General features: G+C 42.9%; 3 protein-coding genes and 1 long non-coding RNA gene across 4 annotated transcripts; 3 read left to right on the top strand and 1 right to left on the bottom strand.

Annotated features, from left to right (window-relative positions):
• Positions 1–581: 581 nt before the first annotated feature.
• LOC135708501 (pre-mRNA-splicing factor ATP-dependent RNA helicase DHX16-like) lies at positions 582–2,526 on the top strand. Its single transcript, XM_065230619.1, has 3 exons — positions 582–1,181; positions 1,244–1,358; positions 1,415–2,526. The coding sequence occupies exons 1-3, from the start codon at positions 615–617 to the stop codon at positions 2,524–2,526; spliced, it is 1,794 nt and encodes a 597-aa protein (XP_065086691.1). The 5' UTR covers positions 582–614.
• Positions 2,527–6,146: 3,620 nt separating this feature from the next.
• LOC135708311 (cilia- and flagella-associated protein 52) lies at positions 6,147–9,003 on the top strand. The gene is made up of 7 exons (XM_065230309.1): positions 6,147–6,338; positions 6,397–6,760; positions 6,814–6,917; positions 6,979–7,394; positions 7,456–7,634; positions 7,706–8,534; positions 8,590–9,003. Exons 1-7 carry the CDS (start codon positions 6,275–6,277, stop codon positions 8,905–8,907), a joined length of 2,274 nt encoding a protein of 757 aa, XP_065086381.1. The 5' UTR covers positions 6,147–6,274; the 3' UTR covers positions 8,908–9,003.
• Positions 8,984–10,712, bottom strand: LOC135708312 (putative serine protease F56F10.1). The gene is made up of 2 exons (XM_065230310.1): positions 9,478–10,712; positions 8,984–9,416 (listed from the first exon to the last, which is right to left on the bottom strand). Exons 1-2 carry the CDS (start codon positions 10,556–10,558, stop codon positions 8,995–8,997), a joined length of 1,503 nt encoding a protein of 500 aa, XP_065086382.1. The 5' UTR covers positions 10,559–10,712; the 3' UTR covers positions 8,984–8,994.
• A 4,411-nt stretch (positions 10,713–15,123) lies between these two features.
• Positions 15,124–16,052, top strand: LOC135708592 (uncharacterized). Its single transcript, XR_010518301.1, has 4 exons — positions 15,124–15,208; positions 15,271–15,362; positions 15,425–15,795; positions 15,853–16,052. It is a non-coding gene; the product is annotated as an uncharacterized LOC135708592 (long non-coding RNA).
• The last annotated feature ends 2,118 nt before the right edge of the window (positions 16,053–18,170 follow it).

Raw genomic sequence — 18,170 nt, forward strand, 5'->3', positions numbered from 1 at the left:
AAACATACATTGCGTAGTACTAGAATTTCGACTAGAATGGGGTACGTTAATCGTTTGCTTGGGACCAATAGGCTAGTCAAGTAGTGAGCCAATTTAAAATCGTTATAGTACGTTCAGACTACAGAGTTATAACATGTTATAGCGCTATCTTGATGGTGGTTTCTGTGTTGCAATTATTTGACAACCGTTATAACATGTTATAACTCTCCAGTCTGGACAGCGTTTTAGTTTCATATTGATTGTTGGTATTAGCACAAACGAAGTGACAGACGGAGCGGCTCAAAATTTGATTTGACGCACTTACGTTTGAAATTTTCGAGTGTACCTCACTGCAACACTATCTACTCATATGTACTAGCTTAAAGTATATAGTTGATGCTATTGGCCTTGACGGCGAATCTATAGCTCTTTACTCCTATGGTAAAATCCGTAAGCAAACGTCAGACTGTGCGTGAAATTTACTTTCAAAAACGAAGAGGTTCGCAAGTGGTGCTGGTGCTGAAGAGTATGAACTGCTGTTGGATGATCAGATTGATTTCGTCCAGGCACTCCGAGTGGATGGAACTAAAGAAAAGGACCGGAAAGCACCGGTATCTGAGGCGGAAAGGAAGAAGATGGACATTGAGGAAACGAAGAAATCACTTCCAGTTTTTCCATTCAAGGAGGATCTCATAGCCGCTATAAAAGAACACCAGATTCTTATTATCGAAGGAGAAACGGGTTCGGGAAAAACGACACAGATTCCACAGTATCTCTATGAAGCTGGGTTTACAAACGACGGCAAGAAGATTGGATGTACTCAGCCTCGTCGCGTGGCAGCGATGTCCGTGGTGGCACGTGTTGCACAGGAAATGGGCGTCAAGTTGGGCAACGAAGTTGGTTATAGTATTCGTTTCGAGGATTGCACATCCGAGCGGACTGTCATTAAATACATGACAGATGGTACGTTGCAAAGGGAGTTTCTTTCGGAACCGGACCTAGCTTCGTATAGTGTGATGATTATCGATGAAGCTCACGAGCGTACGTTGCACACGGACATTCTGTTTGGATTGGTGAAGGACATTGCGCGGTTTCGGTTGGATTTGAAACTACTGATTTCCAGTGCCACGTTGGATGCGGAAAAGTTTTCGGATTTCTTCGATGATGCGAACATATTCCGTATTCCTGGTCGTCGTTTTCCGGTACGTAGTTAGATTTGACTTGCTTTGTGTTTTGCTGTAAAATCTAACTTTTTCTCTTCTAGGTTGATGTCTTCTACACCAAAGCACCGGAAGCAGATTATATCGATGCATGTGTGGTGTCGGTTCTACAGATTCATGCCACTCAGCCTCTTGGAGACATTCTTGTATTTTTAACTGGTAAGTGGGTCTATTTCTATGCGATGTTAAAAAATTACATTTTTTTTTCGTTCCAGAACAAGAGGAAATCGAAGCCTGCCAGGAGATGCTCCAGGATCGGTTGGGTTCCAAACTCAAGGAACTACTCATCCTTCCCATTTATGCCAATCTGCCGTCGGACATGCAGGCGAAAATTTTCGATCCAACTCCACCTGCCAATCAACGTGCAGGTCGAGCAGGGCGCGTTGCCCCTGGCAAGTGCTTTCGTCTGTACACAGCCTGGGCATACAAACACGAGCTGGAAGACAACACCGTCCCGGAAATTCAGCGCATAAACCTGGGCAATGCCGTGCTAATGCTCAAAGCTCTTGGAATCAACGATTTGCTTCATTTCGATTTCCTCGATCCTCCACCACATGAAACGTTGGTTTTGGCATTGGAGCAACTTTACGCCCTAGGGGCATTGAATCACCACGGTGAACTGACCAAACTTGGACAACGGATGGTGGAATTTCCGGTCGATCCCATGATGGCAAAAATGCTGCTTGCTAGTGAAAAGTACAAATGTTCCGAGGAGGTGGTGGCCATCGCTGCAATGCTATCGGTGAATGGAGCCATTTTCTACCGACCGAAAGATAAAATCATCCACGCAGATACGGCCCGGAAGAACTTCAACCACATGCACGGAGACCACTTGAGTTTGCTGCAGGTCTACAACCAATGGGCCGAATCGGACTACAGCACTCAGTGGTGTTACGAAAATTTCATTCAGTTCCGTTCGATGAAACGAGCTCGCGATGTCCGGGAGCAGCTGGTTGGGTTAATGCAGCGAGTCGAAATCGAAATGGTTTCCAGTCTGCCGGAAACGACCAACATCCGGAAGGCTATTACAGCCGGGTACTTTTATCACGTCGCTCGGCTCTCCAAGGGGGGTCACTACAAAACGGCCAAGCACAATCAGACGGTGATGATCCATCCGAATTCGGCACTGTTCGAAGAACTGCCTCGTTGGGTGCTGTACCACGAGCTGGTGTTTACGACGAAGGAGTACATGCGGTCGGTGATTGAAATCGAAAGCAAGTGGCTGCTGGAGGCGGCACCGCATTACTACAAACCGAAGGAGCTCGAGGATTCCACCAATAAAAAGATGCCGAAAACGATCGGTCGGGCCACGCTGACCGAGGCGTAGGTTGTGATGAGACGGTTTGGGGTAATTCAAGAGCATTTTTCGCACTATGTATTCAACGGGAATTGTTGTTATTTGCGATGACATTATCCTACCTAGGGTGTCGGGTGTAAATTAGTGATCTTTAGGGACAAATAGGTGAAATATAAGGTTGCTGCAACCATGCTATATTGTATGTCAGTAGAGAGCTTCATAAGGCTAGCCCGTCTAATCCCAGTCGCGCTCCTTTCCGTTTCTTCAGGTCCGGTTAGGTGGATTAGGTATTCTCTGGCACGCCGAAGCCAACTGCAGGGCTGTTACAAGTGTCGCAAATTTTGTGCGGTTTTATAGCTTTTGAAGTGCGGATTTTGCGGAAAGCTTATCGACATTGAACACATTTTTTTAAATGATATTTTAGCTTGCCCAACCAACTATTAATAACTTTACTGCTTTACTTCTTTATTAAATAATAGAAGGTCTTTCTAAACGTAGATTTTCCTGGAGTCTTCAAATAATTAGAATCGAAACTTAGTTGAATTAACCCTAAGTGGAACTAATCCGCGCCAAAGCAAATCTGAGATGGCAGTCCACGAATACCTCAGATTTGCGAATTTAGCGTAGTCGTAACAACGCCGTCCTTGACGGGAACTAACAAAGTTTATACTATTTCAAACAATCGCTGATAGGAAGTTTTTTCGCCAAGTGAATGATGAAATACTCACAATGATTTCACTGTCTAAGATTTATTGCTGTCTCTAATAGCATATGTAGCAAAGCTATACATTATTTTTCTCTCGTCTCAATACCTACTTACTACCAAAAGTGGATGTGTTAATAACACAATCAATGATTAACAATTAAAAAAAAACTCTCACTGAATTCAACCATACACAGCAGAACATACAAAATCAAATCTCTCTTTAAAATATGCCCCGACCCGTCCGCTCTAATGCTGCGACCACTGGATCGACTTGATGTCGATACCTTCCTGGACCATCTCCCACAGCGGGGACATCTCTCGGAGTCGAGTCACGTGCTTGATGCACTTTTCAGCTATGTAGTCGATTTCCTCGATGGTGGTAAACCGTCCGATGCCAAAGCGAATCGAGCTGAGCCAGATCTTCGTCGGCACCAATCGCACGCAGCACATACGACGGTTCCAGCGAAGCCGAAGTGCAAGCCGACCCACGTCTTTCAGCGCCATCAACAGCGATTCACCCTCAACGTATGCAAACGACAGATTGATACATCCGGGATAAGAATGAACTGGATCGCCATTGCGGATGACTTTCGGTAGCGATGCGAAGATTTGGTCCATCAGGCGTTTCGAGAGGAACTCCATCCATTAGTGATCGTACTCCATTTCACGGCTAGCGATTTCACAGGCTTCCCCCAATCCAACGACCAGTGGAGTCGGAACGGTTCCACTTCGAATGCCACGCTCCTGGCCACCTCCGCTCTGAATGGCTTCCACACGAACTCGAGGACGAATGCGAGTTGAATGCGAGAGGCTCCCAAACATACAAACTTTGCTCTTTCATTATCACGACGTTCTTATGCATAATCTAGTGTGACGTAACGTTGGATCATGCGTAAGAACACCGTGAGAACGAAGGAGTCGACTACATTCTTTCTGCCGCACCTATAGTACCGCACACGGTTCCCGCGCTGACTGTTCCTTACTTTCTCACTCTAATCAAAATTTCCTTCGATGAGTGAGAAAACAGCACCCCGTCAACGCGAGTGAGAACGCGAGTTGCCAGATCATTGCACACAAAACCAACTTGAATTAATTCAAATCAAAAATACTAGCGAACCTGGCGGTGAGCGGCGGAAAGTGGTCTAAAATTCTATTACAGAGAACCACCTTATTTTAATTAATTTCTTCGGAGAAAGTCGTCTGTAACTTCGTTTGTGGTCCGTACGGTCACAAGGTTTTCCACAAAAGAGGCCTCATCAAGCGGTCGAGAGCCTATTTATCTCCTCCCTCGCTCGCAATGGGAGGACTGAACTTCCTTCCACACACGTTTGCCAACCGTTGAGAAGGGGTGGTAGTCGTCTACTCGAGCAGTTTTGGTAGCGGACGACGCTCAAATAGGCGAGTTTATTTTAAATATTCTAACAATTTCTAGATCTAGCTCCTATCTTACAAACAATTACAATAACAAGTATATTTTATTTTAATGGGACATGCTCTAATGTTACATACTAGAGACTTTCTTGTACTGTACATTATCTTTAGCAAAGTTGTTACACTCTAAATCGTAACGTGAAATATCACGTAGCTGATTTGTATTTAGAAAATCTCAAATGTTACGTGACGTTTGTAATTTTTACCTGCATTACACGTCATGTCCTCTAAACATTTTGGTGAAATTTACCGTATATTCACGTAAACTGATTTAATGTATTTGGGTTTGTGTGTGTGGAAATTCGATATTTCCGTGAAACGAGATTTACGTGATTTTCAGGTACGCAAAAAAAAATCAATATGGCGTCACCGAGCGTGGTGGAAGACACAAACGTTTGTGGTGGAAGAACTCGTCAAAGATTCAAAATTCCTCAGCGCTTGCTGCAAATGTTGGACGGTAATTAGATTCTTTTACATCAATTTATTTATTATTATATGTAGCCTTTTTCAAGTTGTATAATTTCAGACGGTGACATAAGCATTTTGAGTGTGCAAACAGGTGTTAATATTTTGTCAGAACTAAAAAAGGTCATATACGTTTCTACCTAATAATAATCAATTAGTCAATATTTTACAATTTTATGCGTAGATATAAGTATTAATTTAAACACGTGAAATTTATATCTTCCCGATAAAATTGCATAATATTAACTGCTTCTTTATATACTTCCCATTATTACATGAAACTACACGTACAAATTACATGAAAAGCATTTTAAACAAAACGGAATGTCACGTAAAAGTTACCAGGTGTCCAGTAGTTTTCACCCCGATTTCACGTAAGCAGTACGTGGAAATCAGGTCTTATTTACCTGACTAATCAATGCAATTCCGGTAAAAGTTACGTGAAAAATAGGGTGGATGGAAACCACCTATGTTTTCACGTCAATCGGACGTGAAGATTTTTCAGAGTGTAGGCTTACCAAATTATTAATATTAGTGATGAAATATTATAATATTTCGTAAAACAGCGGAAAACAAATAAAGTTCTTAGGTTGTTTAAAAAGCGAGAATTCTCATATTTTGACAATAGCTCAATACTGAGTGTACTTTGTATGTCTGTACAAGGTATTATCAATTTTGTATAATTGTTCTTCAAGCACCTGTTAACTTAAGCTAACCCTTGAAGAGTCTGTAAGATTGTAGGAAGAATTATTTACTGATCATAATAGTGAAATTTTACTCGATTTGACTGTACCACTTTCGCCTATTACTGTATTACTTTCAATCGCAACTTCTGCTCAAGGTTTGTCCAGTGTCCACACAAATTTGAAGAATTTATTCACCCCCGCATGGAACGTATTGCCATCCCCACACATTCGCGACCCGATCACGTGCTTCGATAAGCATGCTCGTGTAATTACTCAAGCAGCACATGACTCCTTGCGCGCCAGTCAGTGGAACCGATTCACACACAAAAAAGGGTCTGGGGTAGCCGTTGCTAGGGAAAACCTGCCACCTCGGTATCCTAGCATGGTAGGTGCAGTTTGTTTCACTCTATAATATCGGAAGACGGCGTCCTTTTCGATTTTGTAAAGACCTGTGAAGAATTTTTTTTTTTCCGGACCAGCTGCAACAGTAATGACTTCGACGGAGGGATGCGAGATTATCAAGCTGCAGCCGGCGGCGATCATCGGATTCGATGGTATGTTTTGGGCAAGGTAAAATTGCAAAGTACATAATTGCTCCTTTCCTGTAATCAGGTCACGTCATCGCCGGACTGCGAGTTCACCCGGATCAGAGACATCTGGTGTTTCCGCTTGGGAATGAAATTTCCGTCTACGAGCTCGAAACCAACAGACAGACGTTCCTGCGTGGCCACACGAATACGATTTCGACGGTAGACATTTCCGCCTCAGGCAAGATGGTCGCTTCCGGCCAGACCAACCACATGGGATTCCGCGCGTACGTGATCATCTGGGACTGGGAAAGCCGGAAGGAGATCTCCCGGTACGAATTGCACCGGGTCAAGGTGCAGTCGTTGTGCTTCTCGTCCAATGAGCACTATCTGGTCAGCTTGGGTGGAAAGGACTGCGGATCGATAATCGTGTGGGATATCGAACAGAAGTGAGTTTGATTGAGAGTATTGTTGCCACAGATGTATTGATTTCCTATTCCAGCATGGCCATTTGTGGAACTATAGCAACTAAGGAAACCACTGGCGATGCGTTGAAGGTTTGTGGACTGAACCAACGGTGGACGACATTCGTTTCCGGGGGTGATCGTAAGCTTTGATCTAAATGAGGCCATACCAAATTTCATTCACATTTGAACCTGCATTTCAGAAAATCTCCGAGTGTGGCACATCGATCGGGATCGCAAGCGCCTCAACGTTCAGGACGTAGCCGTCGGGAAGCTGAGACGGGAATTTACGGGAATGCGCATTACGGAAAATGACGAGATCCTGTACGTTGGCACCATGAGTGGAGATATTGTCAAGATTCGACTGAATGTTAGTTCGGATCCGAATGCTCCGATGCAGGACAAGATTCCGGTTCTGTTGGGTTGCTTCGGGAAACACAATCCCCGGAAACCGGTTGGGAAGGACTGCGAAAAGTACCACTACGGGGTACGGGATTTGTTGATCCTGCCCAACGGAAGCTTGATCATCGGAGCCGGGGATGGAACGATCGAAATGGTTCACGAGAGGAACGTCAGCTTTAAGAACTACAACAGCCCAACGTGGCCGCAGTTGAAATCGGTAGGTGTTTTAGGCTAGGATGGCAATAGGAATGTGTGCCTAATTTGTCCTATATTCGCAGCTTCAATCGGCTAAAGTGGGAGGCGTGATCACGTCGCTTCAAATCGTCAACCAATACACGTTGCTGATCGGTACCGATGGATGCGAGATCTACTCGCTTGAGCTGCAGAACTTTAGCTCCAGTCTGCGATTGCTCAAGACCTGCCACACCAACGCAGTCTACGATATCGCGTTCCCTTAGTAAGCCCAAGAACACGATTTTCCTTCCAACGAATCTCAACAAATGATCATACGTTTTATGCCTTTTTCAGTAACTTTTCTCTGGTCTTTGCCACCTCAAGTCACGAATCGATTCGGATTTGGTCGACCTCCCGGATGCAGGAATTGCTTCGTATCGTGGTGCCGAACTTTGCTTCGTCCTCGATTGTGTTCAGCCGTGACGGGAAGAGTATCATCTCGGCGTGGAACGACGGGGTGATTCGGGCGTTCACTCCACTGACCGGCAAGCTGATCTATGCCATTCCGAATGCCCACAACAAGGGTTGCTCGTCAGTGGCCGTGACTAGCAATGGGAAAATGCTCGTCAGCGGAGGTATCGAGGGCCAGGTGCGGGTTTGGAAAATTGAATCGTACATGCAGAGCATGATCGGGGTGCTGAAGGAGCACTACGGACCAATCGAGTCCGTGCACATCAACAGCTTCGATACGGAGGTGGTTTCGGCTTCGCGCGATGGAAGCTGTGTGATTTGGGATCTGATTAGGTTAACGCGAAAGCACGTGATCTTTGCCCACACACAGTTCATTGCAGCGCAGTACTACCCAACGGGAGTGCAGATATTGACGGCCGGGTCGGATAAACTGATCGGATACTGGGAAGCATTCGATGGCAGTCTGGTGCGGGAGGTGGAAGGCTCCAAGTCCGGACCGATCAATGCCATCGATATGAACATGACAGGGGAGTACTTTGTGTCGGCCGGTACGGATCAGGTGGTCCGACTGTGGGACTACCAACTGGGAGTGGAAGTGGCTGTTGGAATAGGGCATGCCAGTGCCATCACTTCGGCGAGATACAGCCCGAATGGAAAATTTCTGGTGACCGGATCCAGCGACGGTGGAATTTTTGTGTGGACCGTTCCGGAGGTAAGACAACTTTGATATCAACCTCAGCCTTCACCATGCATTTACATTTCCACAGAAATACCACATCAAAATGCCATTCGCGGAACAAGCTGCCCACAGCAGTAACAACAACCGCAAGACGAACACAGACAGCGGCAGCAAAAGATCGGTGCCATGTCGCGCTCCGAAGGCTGCCAACGAAAATGTCCGCCAGCTGGAATCGGCTCAGTCAAACCGCTCGAGCCAGATCGCCAAGTGCCCGGCGGTGGATCTCAACTCTCAGCCAACGATCGATCCATGTGTCGATACGGCATCCCTAGCGGACGACAAAGAACTGCAGGATCAGCTGGAGACTAGGTCCGTTCACTCTCAAAAATCGCAAATATTCGATTAGGGCCATCGAAGAGGAGAATGCATTTATATTTCTATAATTCGTTTACATAGAGAGCGATTTTTTTTTTTGACACGTCAATATTGTAACCTAATCGTAGTCCATTTTCAACAGAGTGCCAATAAAGCTACTGATTTGAGTTCGTGCGGATTTCAGCTGTGGGAAATCGTCCTCCTTGGGTTCGTACATGTTGGCACAGTGAGCAGTTCCGTCGATGAAAATGGTTGGCATATTGATGTCGCTGCTGTCCGTCAAGCCCAACCGATGCCACGGATCGATCGAACCATGCACGTATAGGACATTGGTTGTCGACGGATTCAGCGCCCCGTAGTTGTTGTTGGTTCGATAGATGGCACGATTCAGCGCATGCTGGTCAAACCTTCTGCCGTATACATCAACGCATTGGCGTACGAAAAAGTCAACCGGGAAGCGATCGCCAAACACCGAGCTGGGATTGTCCGACGTTTGATAGAAGCCAAATTCGTTACAGGTTTGGTAGATCCACTGGCGAGCTGAAAGACGAATCAATTTAAAAAAATACATTCCCCCACTTACGTTCCTATCCAAACTAACCTCCCTTGGCAACATCCGAGTTCCAGGAAGTGTTCTGCATCTGCATAATTGTCTTGTCGTACACAAAATCCAAACATTCTTGCTTCTCCTGCTTCATAACCATCGCGTTAACTGCAGCCAATCTCGAAACTGGTGCCCCAATGCTATTGTTCGTCATAACATCGCAAACTTCATCAATCGTGAGCCTTGCATGCGGGCTGTTGTCCTTATTGTACTGAACCACCCCGGCAAAGTTGGAAGCAATTGCCTCGAACAAATTCGATATATCCAAACCATTCGAAATGGACTTCTCCACCGGATCGCAGAGCTTAAACTTCTCATTTAAATTGCGCTGGCCAATCATGTGCTTGAGTAGCGTTTCCACCTGGGACATTGCACTCTGCACATCCTCGACACACTCGGGCGAGTAGCGCTTCAGTGAATCGACCACCACTTCATAGTACTCCTTGAAATCGATTTTAGCCAACAGTGGACCACTGGTACTGATGGAACCATGCACCAAATATGGGTACTTTACACGTACCCAAGCGGCCAACGAGCCGGGATACGACCCGCCAAAAGCAATCCAACGATTACTCCGGTTCAGTTGGTACTTTTCGTTCATCGCTGCAATGAAGTAAGCCAAATCGGCAAGCGCTTGCTCCGAGCTTAAGTAAGCCAAATTTTTAGTGGACAAGTCCTCCGTAGGACGGCTTTTGCCGTAGAAGCGATGCTCCAGTTGGAAGCAAAGTGCACCATACTGCTGCGCATAATGAATCCAAGCGCCTTCCGTCATCCAGCGTTCCGTGGCTTCACCTTCTCCTCCGATCATCAGAAACACCGGGCCGGTACCGTTGCTGTTTTTGAAGAATCCATCGTTCACGTAGTACCGTTGCTTCCAGGTGGTCGGATTGGTGGGATCGTTATGATCCAGCAGCTGATCGAACCAGAGGCTTTGAACGTCGGAGTTGACTCCTTTGAAAACCGGGTGTTTCGTCGGACCATCTAGAGTAAACTTTTGACCACGCCAAAAATTGCGACCGGCACCGTAAGCGGGACACCCAATTAGGCAAAAAGTTAACAGAGCTAGCTTTATCAGCATTTTCTTGAATTTCACGCAACCACTGTCCAGGGCAAACTGATTAACAGACACTCTTTCCACTTGCAAATGAGGTCCACGATCGATGTGTAAAAAAGCGATCGAACAAAACACTGCTGATAGTGGCAAATTTATTGACGATGATGACCCTTCGATAGCAACACTATGTTGTTGTTAAATATTTTGAATTGAATCGATTCAATTTAAATCGCCGATTGTCATTGTTGTTTCTTACAACACCCAAGGTGAGCCGAGTCCGAACCGAACGATTGTTATGTACTTTTCATTCATTGGTAGGTGAATATATAAAACGGTACAATACGAACACATCTACTCACACTTCGCCACAGAAAGCTTTCCCATTCATATACAAGGTGTTTCCCAAAGTAAATAGGACTTTAAAAAAAAGAGCAAAGACTCTTATTCCTTCGACGAATCGACTTTACTTTATACAAATTAGTCCTCTTCGGGCTGAATACAACGATTTGCACGATCTAAAAGCATATCAAACGAGTGTTTTATGGCCTCGATAGGAATGTCCTTCAGGATGGTGGTACAAGCCTTTTGGATGTATTTAATGTCCTTATAATGCTTTCTAATAGTACGTTCAGACTACAGAGTTATAACATGTTATAGCGCTATCTTGATGGTGGTTTCTGTGTTGCAATTATTTGACAACCGTTATAACATGTTATAACTCTCCAGTCTGAACAAGGCATAAAGAGCCTAAAACGCTGGCCAGACTGAGCAGTTATAACATGTTATAACGGTTGTCAAATAAATGCAACACAGAAACCACCATCAAGATAGCGCTATAACATGTTATAACTCTGTAGCAACGATGCCAGATATACAGACTTTTGTGCACGATAAAGGTGGACACTATCTTTTTTGAACCCTTGTAACTTTAATTATAATAACGATTTTTCTAATCTCATTAGATATAAAAATAGTTACATACATTAACTAGTTATTGCATTAACTGTAGCTTCACAAAATACTTCATTTGATATTTTTTGGATAAAATTAAAAAGCGGTGACCACTTTTTTCGTGTACAGAAGTCTGTATATATGGCATCGTTGCTCTGTAGTCTGAACGTACTATAATGCTTTCCTTTCATCGGAAAATCTAGACTAACATTTGAAAAGGGCGGAATTCCAAATTCACCATATCGAGAAAATAGTCGCTTCCGAATTTTGATTATCTAAAAATTAATCCTATTTCATGACTTTCCATTTTCTGGGTGATTTTAATAGCTTGACATATAGTTAATACACAGACAAACAGACATAAAACATTGAATATTTCTCAATGTAAAACATCGTCCCTAAAACATTACCGCCATCTGTTGAGTATACTGTGGTGGGTAGTACGCTGAACAGATGGCGGTAGTGTGTAAACGTCAAACGCAAGGGATTTGACTATGCGCGCCGCAGGTGGCGGTACTACCAACTACGATACTTTTGAATTGACCGTTAAATCCTTGTTCGATGAACAACTTGCGAGTGTTATGTCTGTTTGTCTGTGGTTAATAGTGCAGTTTTTCATCATGCATCACTAAAAACTCCAAAAAAGGTTTTTTGTCTTGAAATTGAGAAGAAAACATCATACGACCCTCGATACGACCTGATATTTTTTTACATATTGTTACCCCCGGATTTTCCACCCTTTGAACTGCCAACACTGGCGATACGCCGTGACAATCCGAGGTCCTGGGCGTGTTTTTGGAAAAGTGTCTCAGAAAGCGACAGACTCTCTAAAACCAGAGAAGAAGTTAAGTAGCTGTTGGCAGCGACAACTGCAGTGGCCCCCGTGTAAACTCAAACATAAATTACATGAAGGCAGTGAAAACTGATAAATTAAACTATTCCCATTTTGATTAGAATTTAATCAATTTGACCTTAAACTCAGTTCGAATGGTTAAAAAATAATACTCTCTTTCAAGGAATCAAAAATATCTCCAAATGACAAAATGACAAGCGATACCGGACCGAATAATAACGCTATGTCAGAAGTGCAAAGCAATAATGATATAATCTTCTTCCTTCTTTTTCATGACAACCCGCATAAGCGCGAACCATAAATTGACCTTACCTAAAATGGTTATAAATTGTTTATAATCCCTGCTAAACTTCAACTGAAATGGTTATGGAACTTTACATGAACGTTTAATGATAAAGTTTTAACCCTAAGTATTATAGTTTTTTGGAAGTGGACCTTACAAATAATGGGTTGTTAAGAACCATTACCATTCAAAATTCTTGTTTTCTCCATACATTTTCGGAAAGAAAACTATACTAAAACCTTTTAACTTATGGTTTGAGAACATTAATGGTAATGGTTATGGTAACCAGTTAGGTCCATGAATGGTTTTGTAACATCGATCAACTTTATGTGGAATATATCGCGAATTGGTTGCCTGTAAATTACTGATTACCAATTCAAGATATATTTCACGTAAAGTTGAGCGATAATACAAAACCATTAATGGACCTTACTGACTACCATAACCATAACCATTAATGTTCTCAAACCATAAGTAAAAACGTTCTAATATAGTTCTCTTTCCGAAAATGTATGGAGAAAACAAGAATTTGAAATGGTAATGGTTCTTAACAACCCATTATTTGTAAGGTCCGCTTCCAAAAAACCATAATACATAAGGTTAAAACTTTATCACACAAACGTTCATGTAAAGTTCCATAACCATTTCAGTTGAAGTTTAGCAGGGATTATAAACAATTTATAACCATTATCGGTAAGGTCATGTGATGGTTCGCGTTTATGCGGGAAGCAGCGCGTGCGACACAACTCATTCGGGGCATTAGAAGGAAACGAGCAAATTGTTGGAAAGCTGCTTCACGAAGTAAAGCCGAATTTTTGTGTTATGTCTTTTCTCGATTCATATCAAGATATGTCCTCATCCGTGTAAATATATTGCAACAAAGCAGGCAAGCAATATATCATTATCATTCTACCTCGCATTCTACCACTCGGATCGAGCTATGTTACAGAGCGAGTTTGTCATGGTATTTTTTTTTTATCTAGTTCGTTTATTTGGAAGGCTCAATCGCGTTAGCTTTACGGAGCCGATAATTCATTGTTCACTGTGTGTAACAAAATTCACTTAATTCTACGTCTAGTAGGAGTTGGGCCGATTACTCGCGGCTTACTCGAGGTTAGAAGGGTACATTTTCGAAGGATAGGATCAGGGGAGGAGCTTGGGGTAGGGTTTCGTTGTCTCATCAGAGCGTTGTCGCCAGTATGAACGGTAGTGCTGTTCTAGCTTCGTCCGGAGTTCGACCGGCTATGGTGGGTGACCAGTGGGCGACGATGAGACTCATCGAGACGGAGGGACAAGACAAACAAAAACTAATAAAGAGAGACAAAAGACAAAAGGAATTAAATTCTTATACTAGACATTTGAAGAAAAACATAAACGGACTGCATATAGCAGAGATCACGGGTTGCCAACACGTCTCTGATAGGAACATAGGGTTGTCTTCCTTGGGGGCCTCGAGGGTATTCAAAAGTCGCTCTCTGGCGGCGTCATTATCCGTACATTGCCAAACTGCGTGTTCGATGTCATCGTAACCATTTCCACACCGACAGATGTTGCTGTCCACGAGGTTTATTCTATTGAGATGAGCATCTAGCGAGTAGTGGTTGGACATAAGTCTACTCATCACGCGAATGAAGTCACGACTTAAGCCCAAGCCTTTAAACCACGCTCTCGAAGAAACATTAGGAATAATTGAATGTAATCACCGTCCAAGATTTCCAGTGTCCCAATCGGTTTGCCAACTCGAAAGGGTACTCTGACGCACTAAATGGTAAAATTCATCGTGTGAAATTTGCCTGTCATACAATTCGCCTTCCTGCGCGCCCACCTTTGCGAGAGAGTCCGCCTTCTCATTGCCTGGAATTGAGCAATGTGAAGGGACCCATACAAAGGTAATCATATATGATCTTTCGACCAGCACACACATCTGCTCCCTTACCTTTGAAAGGAAATAAGATGAGTGCCTACCTTGTTTCATCGACCGAATAGCCTCAATCGAACTGAGACTATCCGTGAAGATGAAGTAATGGTCTGCGGGCATGTTGGAAATCATCCCCAATGCGAAGTTGATTGCTGCCAGCTCAGCAACAAAAACGGAACAAGGTTCCTGAAGTTTGCGGAAGGCGCTAGAGTTTTCATTGAAGACACCGCCCGCATAATTAAATACCATTTCGATAACCGGTACAACTTTATCCCAACGGTTCGAATTGAGGTTACCATATTGATTATGGTTTCTGTATACTTGATTCATTACAGTAATATTGTAATTCAACTGTACAAGATATAGTTACCATATACAAAACCTTTATTAAATTGTTGCGTATACTCCTTAACCATAAGAAACTTTAACATTCCTGTTAAGTGTCCTTTTTTACCCATTAATGGGTACTGACCTGTTTCAGTGTAGTCCAATTTGGGTAAAGTAAACCTACATTTGAGTTATTTGTTCTTAGTGTGCAGCACTGCTTCCGCAACTTTGATTCAGAATCAGAAAAGTTAGCCATTTTTGCGCAGTATTCAATTTGAAAAAAAAACCTGTCGCCGAAGAAGAAAGCTGCTCGCGAGCATTATAAATCACGCAGCATTAAGCGTAGGTATTTTAAACTATTAACAATACATTTTTAATAATGAAATGTACATATTTTCCCACAGAACCAAGAAATGCACCCACGCTGGTCAATCGAAAATTAAACCTGCTGGAGGAGCGTGCAAATTCTCAAAATGGAGGAGAAATTAACGACGAAGTAAGTTTAAATAATTATAAGATAATTATGTCAAGTGTAACACCTTAATATGCTCGTTCTAGCTGCAGAAACTGCTAGCTGCGCATAATAAGCAAATCAGCAGTACCGGATACGTCTTCGTTGCAGTGAAGCAGACGGAGACTCAGGGCCCCCCACAGAGGGTTGACGATCCATTTGAACCAAATCCGAAAACCATGTTCCCTGATGCTCAAACGGTGGACGAAGATCATAGTTCTCCCTGCTCGGCAACTTGCAACTTGCAGTCTTTTTGTCTGCAATCTTGCTATTCATTTCTTTGGGACGGAGAGATTAATGAATATGAGCGTTACCGGAAAGCAAACACCAAGATTTAAAAATCTTCAGCGAGAAGATGGGACCCCCTTATATCCAGCACGAGAACAGATCACTCCAAGCATTTTCCAATTTATTTGCGGTAAGTTCATGAGTTAAATCTTACCGTGTTCTCTTCTGATGCATTTTTTATTTACAGAAAAGCTTGTAGAACGTGTGGCCATGATGGCCATCCAAAGTAAAGGAAATAACGTATTTTGCCAACGAGAAGAATGTGCGCAAATACCTTGCGCAAAAAATAAGCAACCTAAATAAGGCGGCTGCTCGACGCACCTAGAAAAAGGCCTTTACAGGATACAGCTGGTGCCTACTAAATATAAAGACGAATATTTTGTTATTTTTTTTTTATTTGAAATGATTTTCTCCATTTATTTAATAATGTTTTTATGCTCAATCCAACCATTTGCTTGGTACAATGAATAAAACTGATTTAATCCATTAAAAAGGTATTTAATTTGATATGACAATATTATAGATCACATTGTATATGGTACGTATAGAGTGGGAATGCATTAAAATTTCAGCAATAATGGTTAAATTACACTACGGAAGCCATAAAGCGGGGATATTATTTATGGTTATAACGAACGATTTTACAATACCACGACTGTTGTGAATAATGTTTTCTACATATTGGAGAACCATAAACGATGAAGTTTCAATACACTTGTTGTGTTGAAAGTACATGAGGATTTGTGATTTTTCGTACGGTAAACGTTCTTAACAGCCCATTGATGTTATGGTCAGGTCTGTAAAAACATCAACCAATATGGTCAAAACAATAACCAGCTATGGTTCGATTATGTTCAATGGAACCATATCCATTATGGTCTCGGAAGGAAGATAAACCATTATTGTTAAGGTCATAATGTGGTTAACGTTTATGCGGGAAACCATTATTGTTAAGGTCATAATGTGGTTAACGTTTATGCGGGCGAAGCCAGTGGATCCATTGAGACGGGACCCGTCTGTAAAATATCTTTTCATGCAATTGACTTGTTGGTACTTTTCAGTAAAAATACGTGGGATAATAATAGGTCGAAGTTGATCGGGAATCCCATGAGTTGCTTGTTTCATGGTCAGATCATATTCAATTGAGGAACTGTGATTGGTGAAGTGAACACGGTCTGGAGTATAACAAGGAAGACACATATCTGATGATATGTAATGGTGGTAGATTCTCATAAATCGAGATTGTGTGTTCAGCCCAAGAATTTCTTCAAAATTTTCAATTATAAGTGTGTTTGTCACTCCGCATTTGATTAGTATTCTGAGAGAGAGCTCCCAGAAACGGTTCTGGAGGGGTGTTACTCCTGCCAGAACCTCGAGACTCATGTTATGCGTTGAGTGCATACAGCCTAGAGCAATACGCAGACAACGATATTGAATTCGTTCCAATTTTATTAGGTGACTTTTTCTTGCCGAGAGAAAGCAGAAAGAGCCGTACTCTAGAACAGAGAGAATAGTTGTTTTATAAAGCGTTATGAGGTCTCCCGGATGAGCACCCCACCATGTGCCGCAAATTGAACGGAGAAAGTTGATCCTCTGCTGACATTTTTGCTTCAAATACGTAATATGGGCATTCCAAGTGCACTTTGAATCAAACCAGACCCCAAGGTACTTGAAAGACAATGATTGAGTAATGTTTCTGCCCAAAAGATTAAGATGCATTTGGGCTGGGTACCGCTTTCGAGTAAACACTACCAGTTCAGTTTTCTGCGGCGAGAATTCGATCCCTAGATTCATAGCCCAAGAAGACAAGTTATCTAAGGAATTTTGCAATGGTCCTTGCAAGTCCACGGCATGTGGACCTCTTACGGAAACCACACCGTCATCTGCAAGTTGTCTTAGCGTGCATTGTTCTGCCAAACAGTTGTCGATATCTTTGACGTAAAAGTTATAAAGAAGAGGGCTGAGACATGAGCCTTGGGGCAGGCCCATGTAGCTAATTCTGGAAGTTGTCAGTTGTCCAAGGGAAAAGTTCATTTGCTTTTCTGACAACAAATTGTACAAGAAATTATTTAAAATTCCAGAAAGTCCACATCTGTGCAGATTGTCTGACAGAATTTCAATGGAAACTGAATCAAAAGCCCCCTTAATGTCCAAGAATACTGAAGCCAATTGCTCCTTGTGTGCAAAGGCCAGTTGAATATCTGTGGAAAGCAGCGCTAGACAATCGTTTGTTCCTTTGCTCTTGCGGAACCCAAACTGTGTATTTGATAGCAAGTTATTTGATTCGACCCAGTGATCGAGTCTCCGAAGGATCATTTTCTCCAACAATTTCCTAATGCACGAAAGCATAGCAATCGGACGGTATGAGTTATGGTCAGACGCTGATTTGCCAGGTTTTTTAATGGCTATTACTTTGACCTGTCTCCATTCAGGCGGTACAATGTTGTTTTCTAGCAAGGAATTGAATAAATCTAGCAAGCGTCTTTTAGCGATATCTGGGAGATT

This window comes from Ochlerotatus camptorhynchus, unplaced genomic scaffold, assembly GCF_037179485.1.
Source record: "Ochlerotatus camptorhynchus isolate MF236.1 unplaced genomic scaffold, CSIRO-AGI_Acam_v1.1 ptg000330l, whole genome shotgun sequence".
NCBI lineage: Eukaryota > Metazoa > Arthropoda > Insecta > Diptera > Culicidae > Ochlerotatus > Ochlerotatus camptorhynchus.

What these genes read in the sequence shown, in the direction of transcription:
- LOC135708311 (XM_065230309.1), top strand. Translation starts at nt 6,275, where the DNA reads ATGACTTCGACGGAGGGATGCGAGATTATCAAGCTGCAGCCGGCGGCG. An exon ending in GTGTGGGATATCGAACAGAA is followed by an intron (nt 6,761 to 6,813) that starts GTGAGTTTGATT and finishes TTCCTATTCCAG; the next exon opens with CATGGCCATTTGTGGAACTA. An exon ending in ATTCGTTTCCGGGGGTGATC is followed by an intron (nt 6,918 to 6,978) that starts GTAAGCTTTGAT and finishes CCTGCATTTCAG; the next exon opens with AAAATCTCCGAGTGTGGCAC.
- LOC135708501 (XM_065230619.1), top strand. Translation starts at nt 615, where the DNA reads ATGGACATTGAGGAAACGAAGAAATCACTTCCAGTTTTTCCATTCAAG. An exon ending in TTCCTGGTCGTCGTTTTCCG is followed by an intron (nt 1,182 to 1,243) that starts GTACGTAGTTAG and finishes TTTCTCTTCTAG; the next exon opens with GTTGATGTCTTCTACACCAA. An exon ending in CATTCTTGTATTTTTAACTG is followed by an intron (nt 1,359 to 1,414) that starts GTAAGTGGGTCT and finishes TTTTCGTTCCAG; the next exon opens with AACAAGAGGAAATCGAAGCC.
- LOC135708312 (XM_065230310.1), bottom strand. Translation starts at nt 10,558, where the DNA reads ATGCTGATAAAGCTAGCTCTGTTAACTTTTTGCCTAATTGGGTGTCCC. An exon ending in CTCGGATGTTGCCAAGGGAG is followed by an intron (nt 9,417 to 9,477) that starts GTTAGTTTGGAT and finishes TTCGTCTTTCAG; the next exon opens with CTCGCCAGTGGATCTACCAA.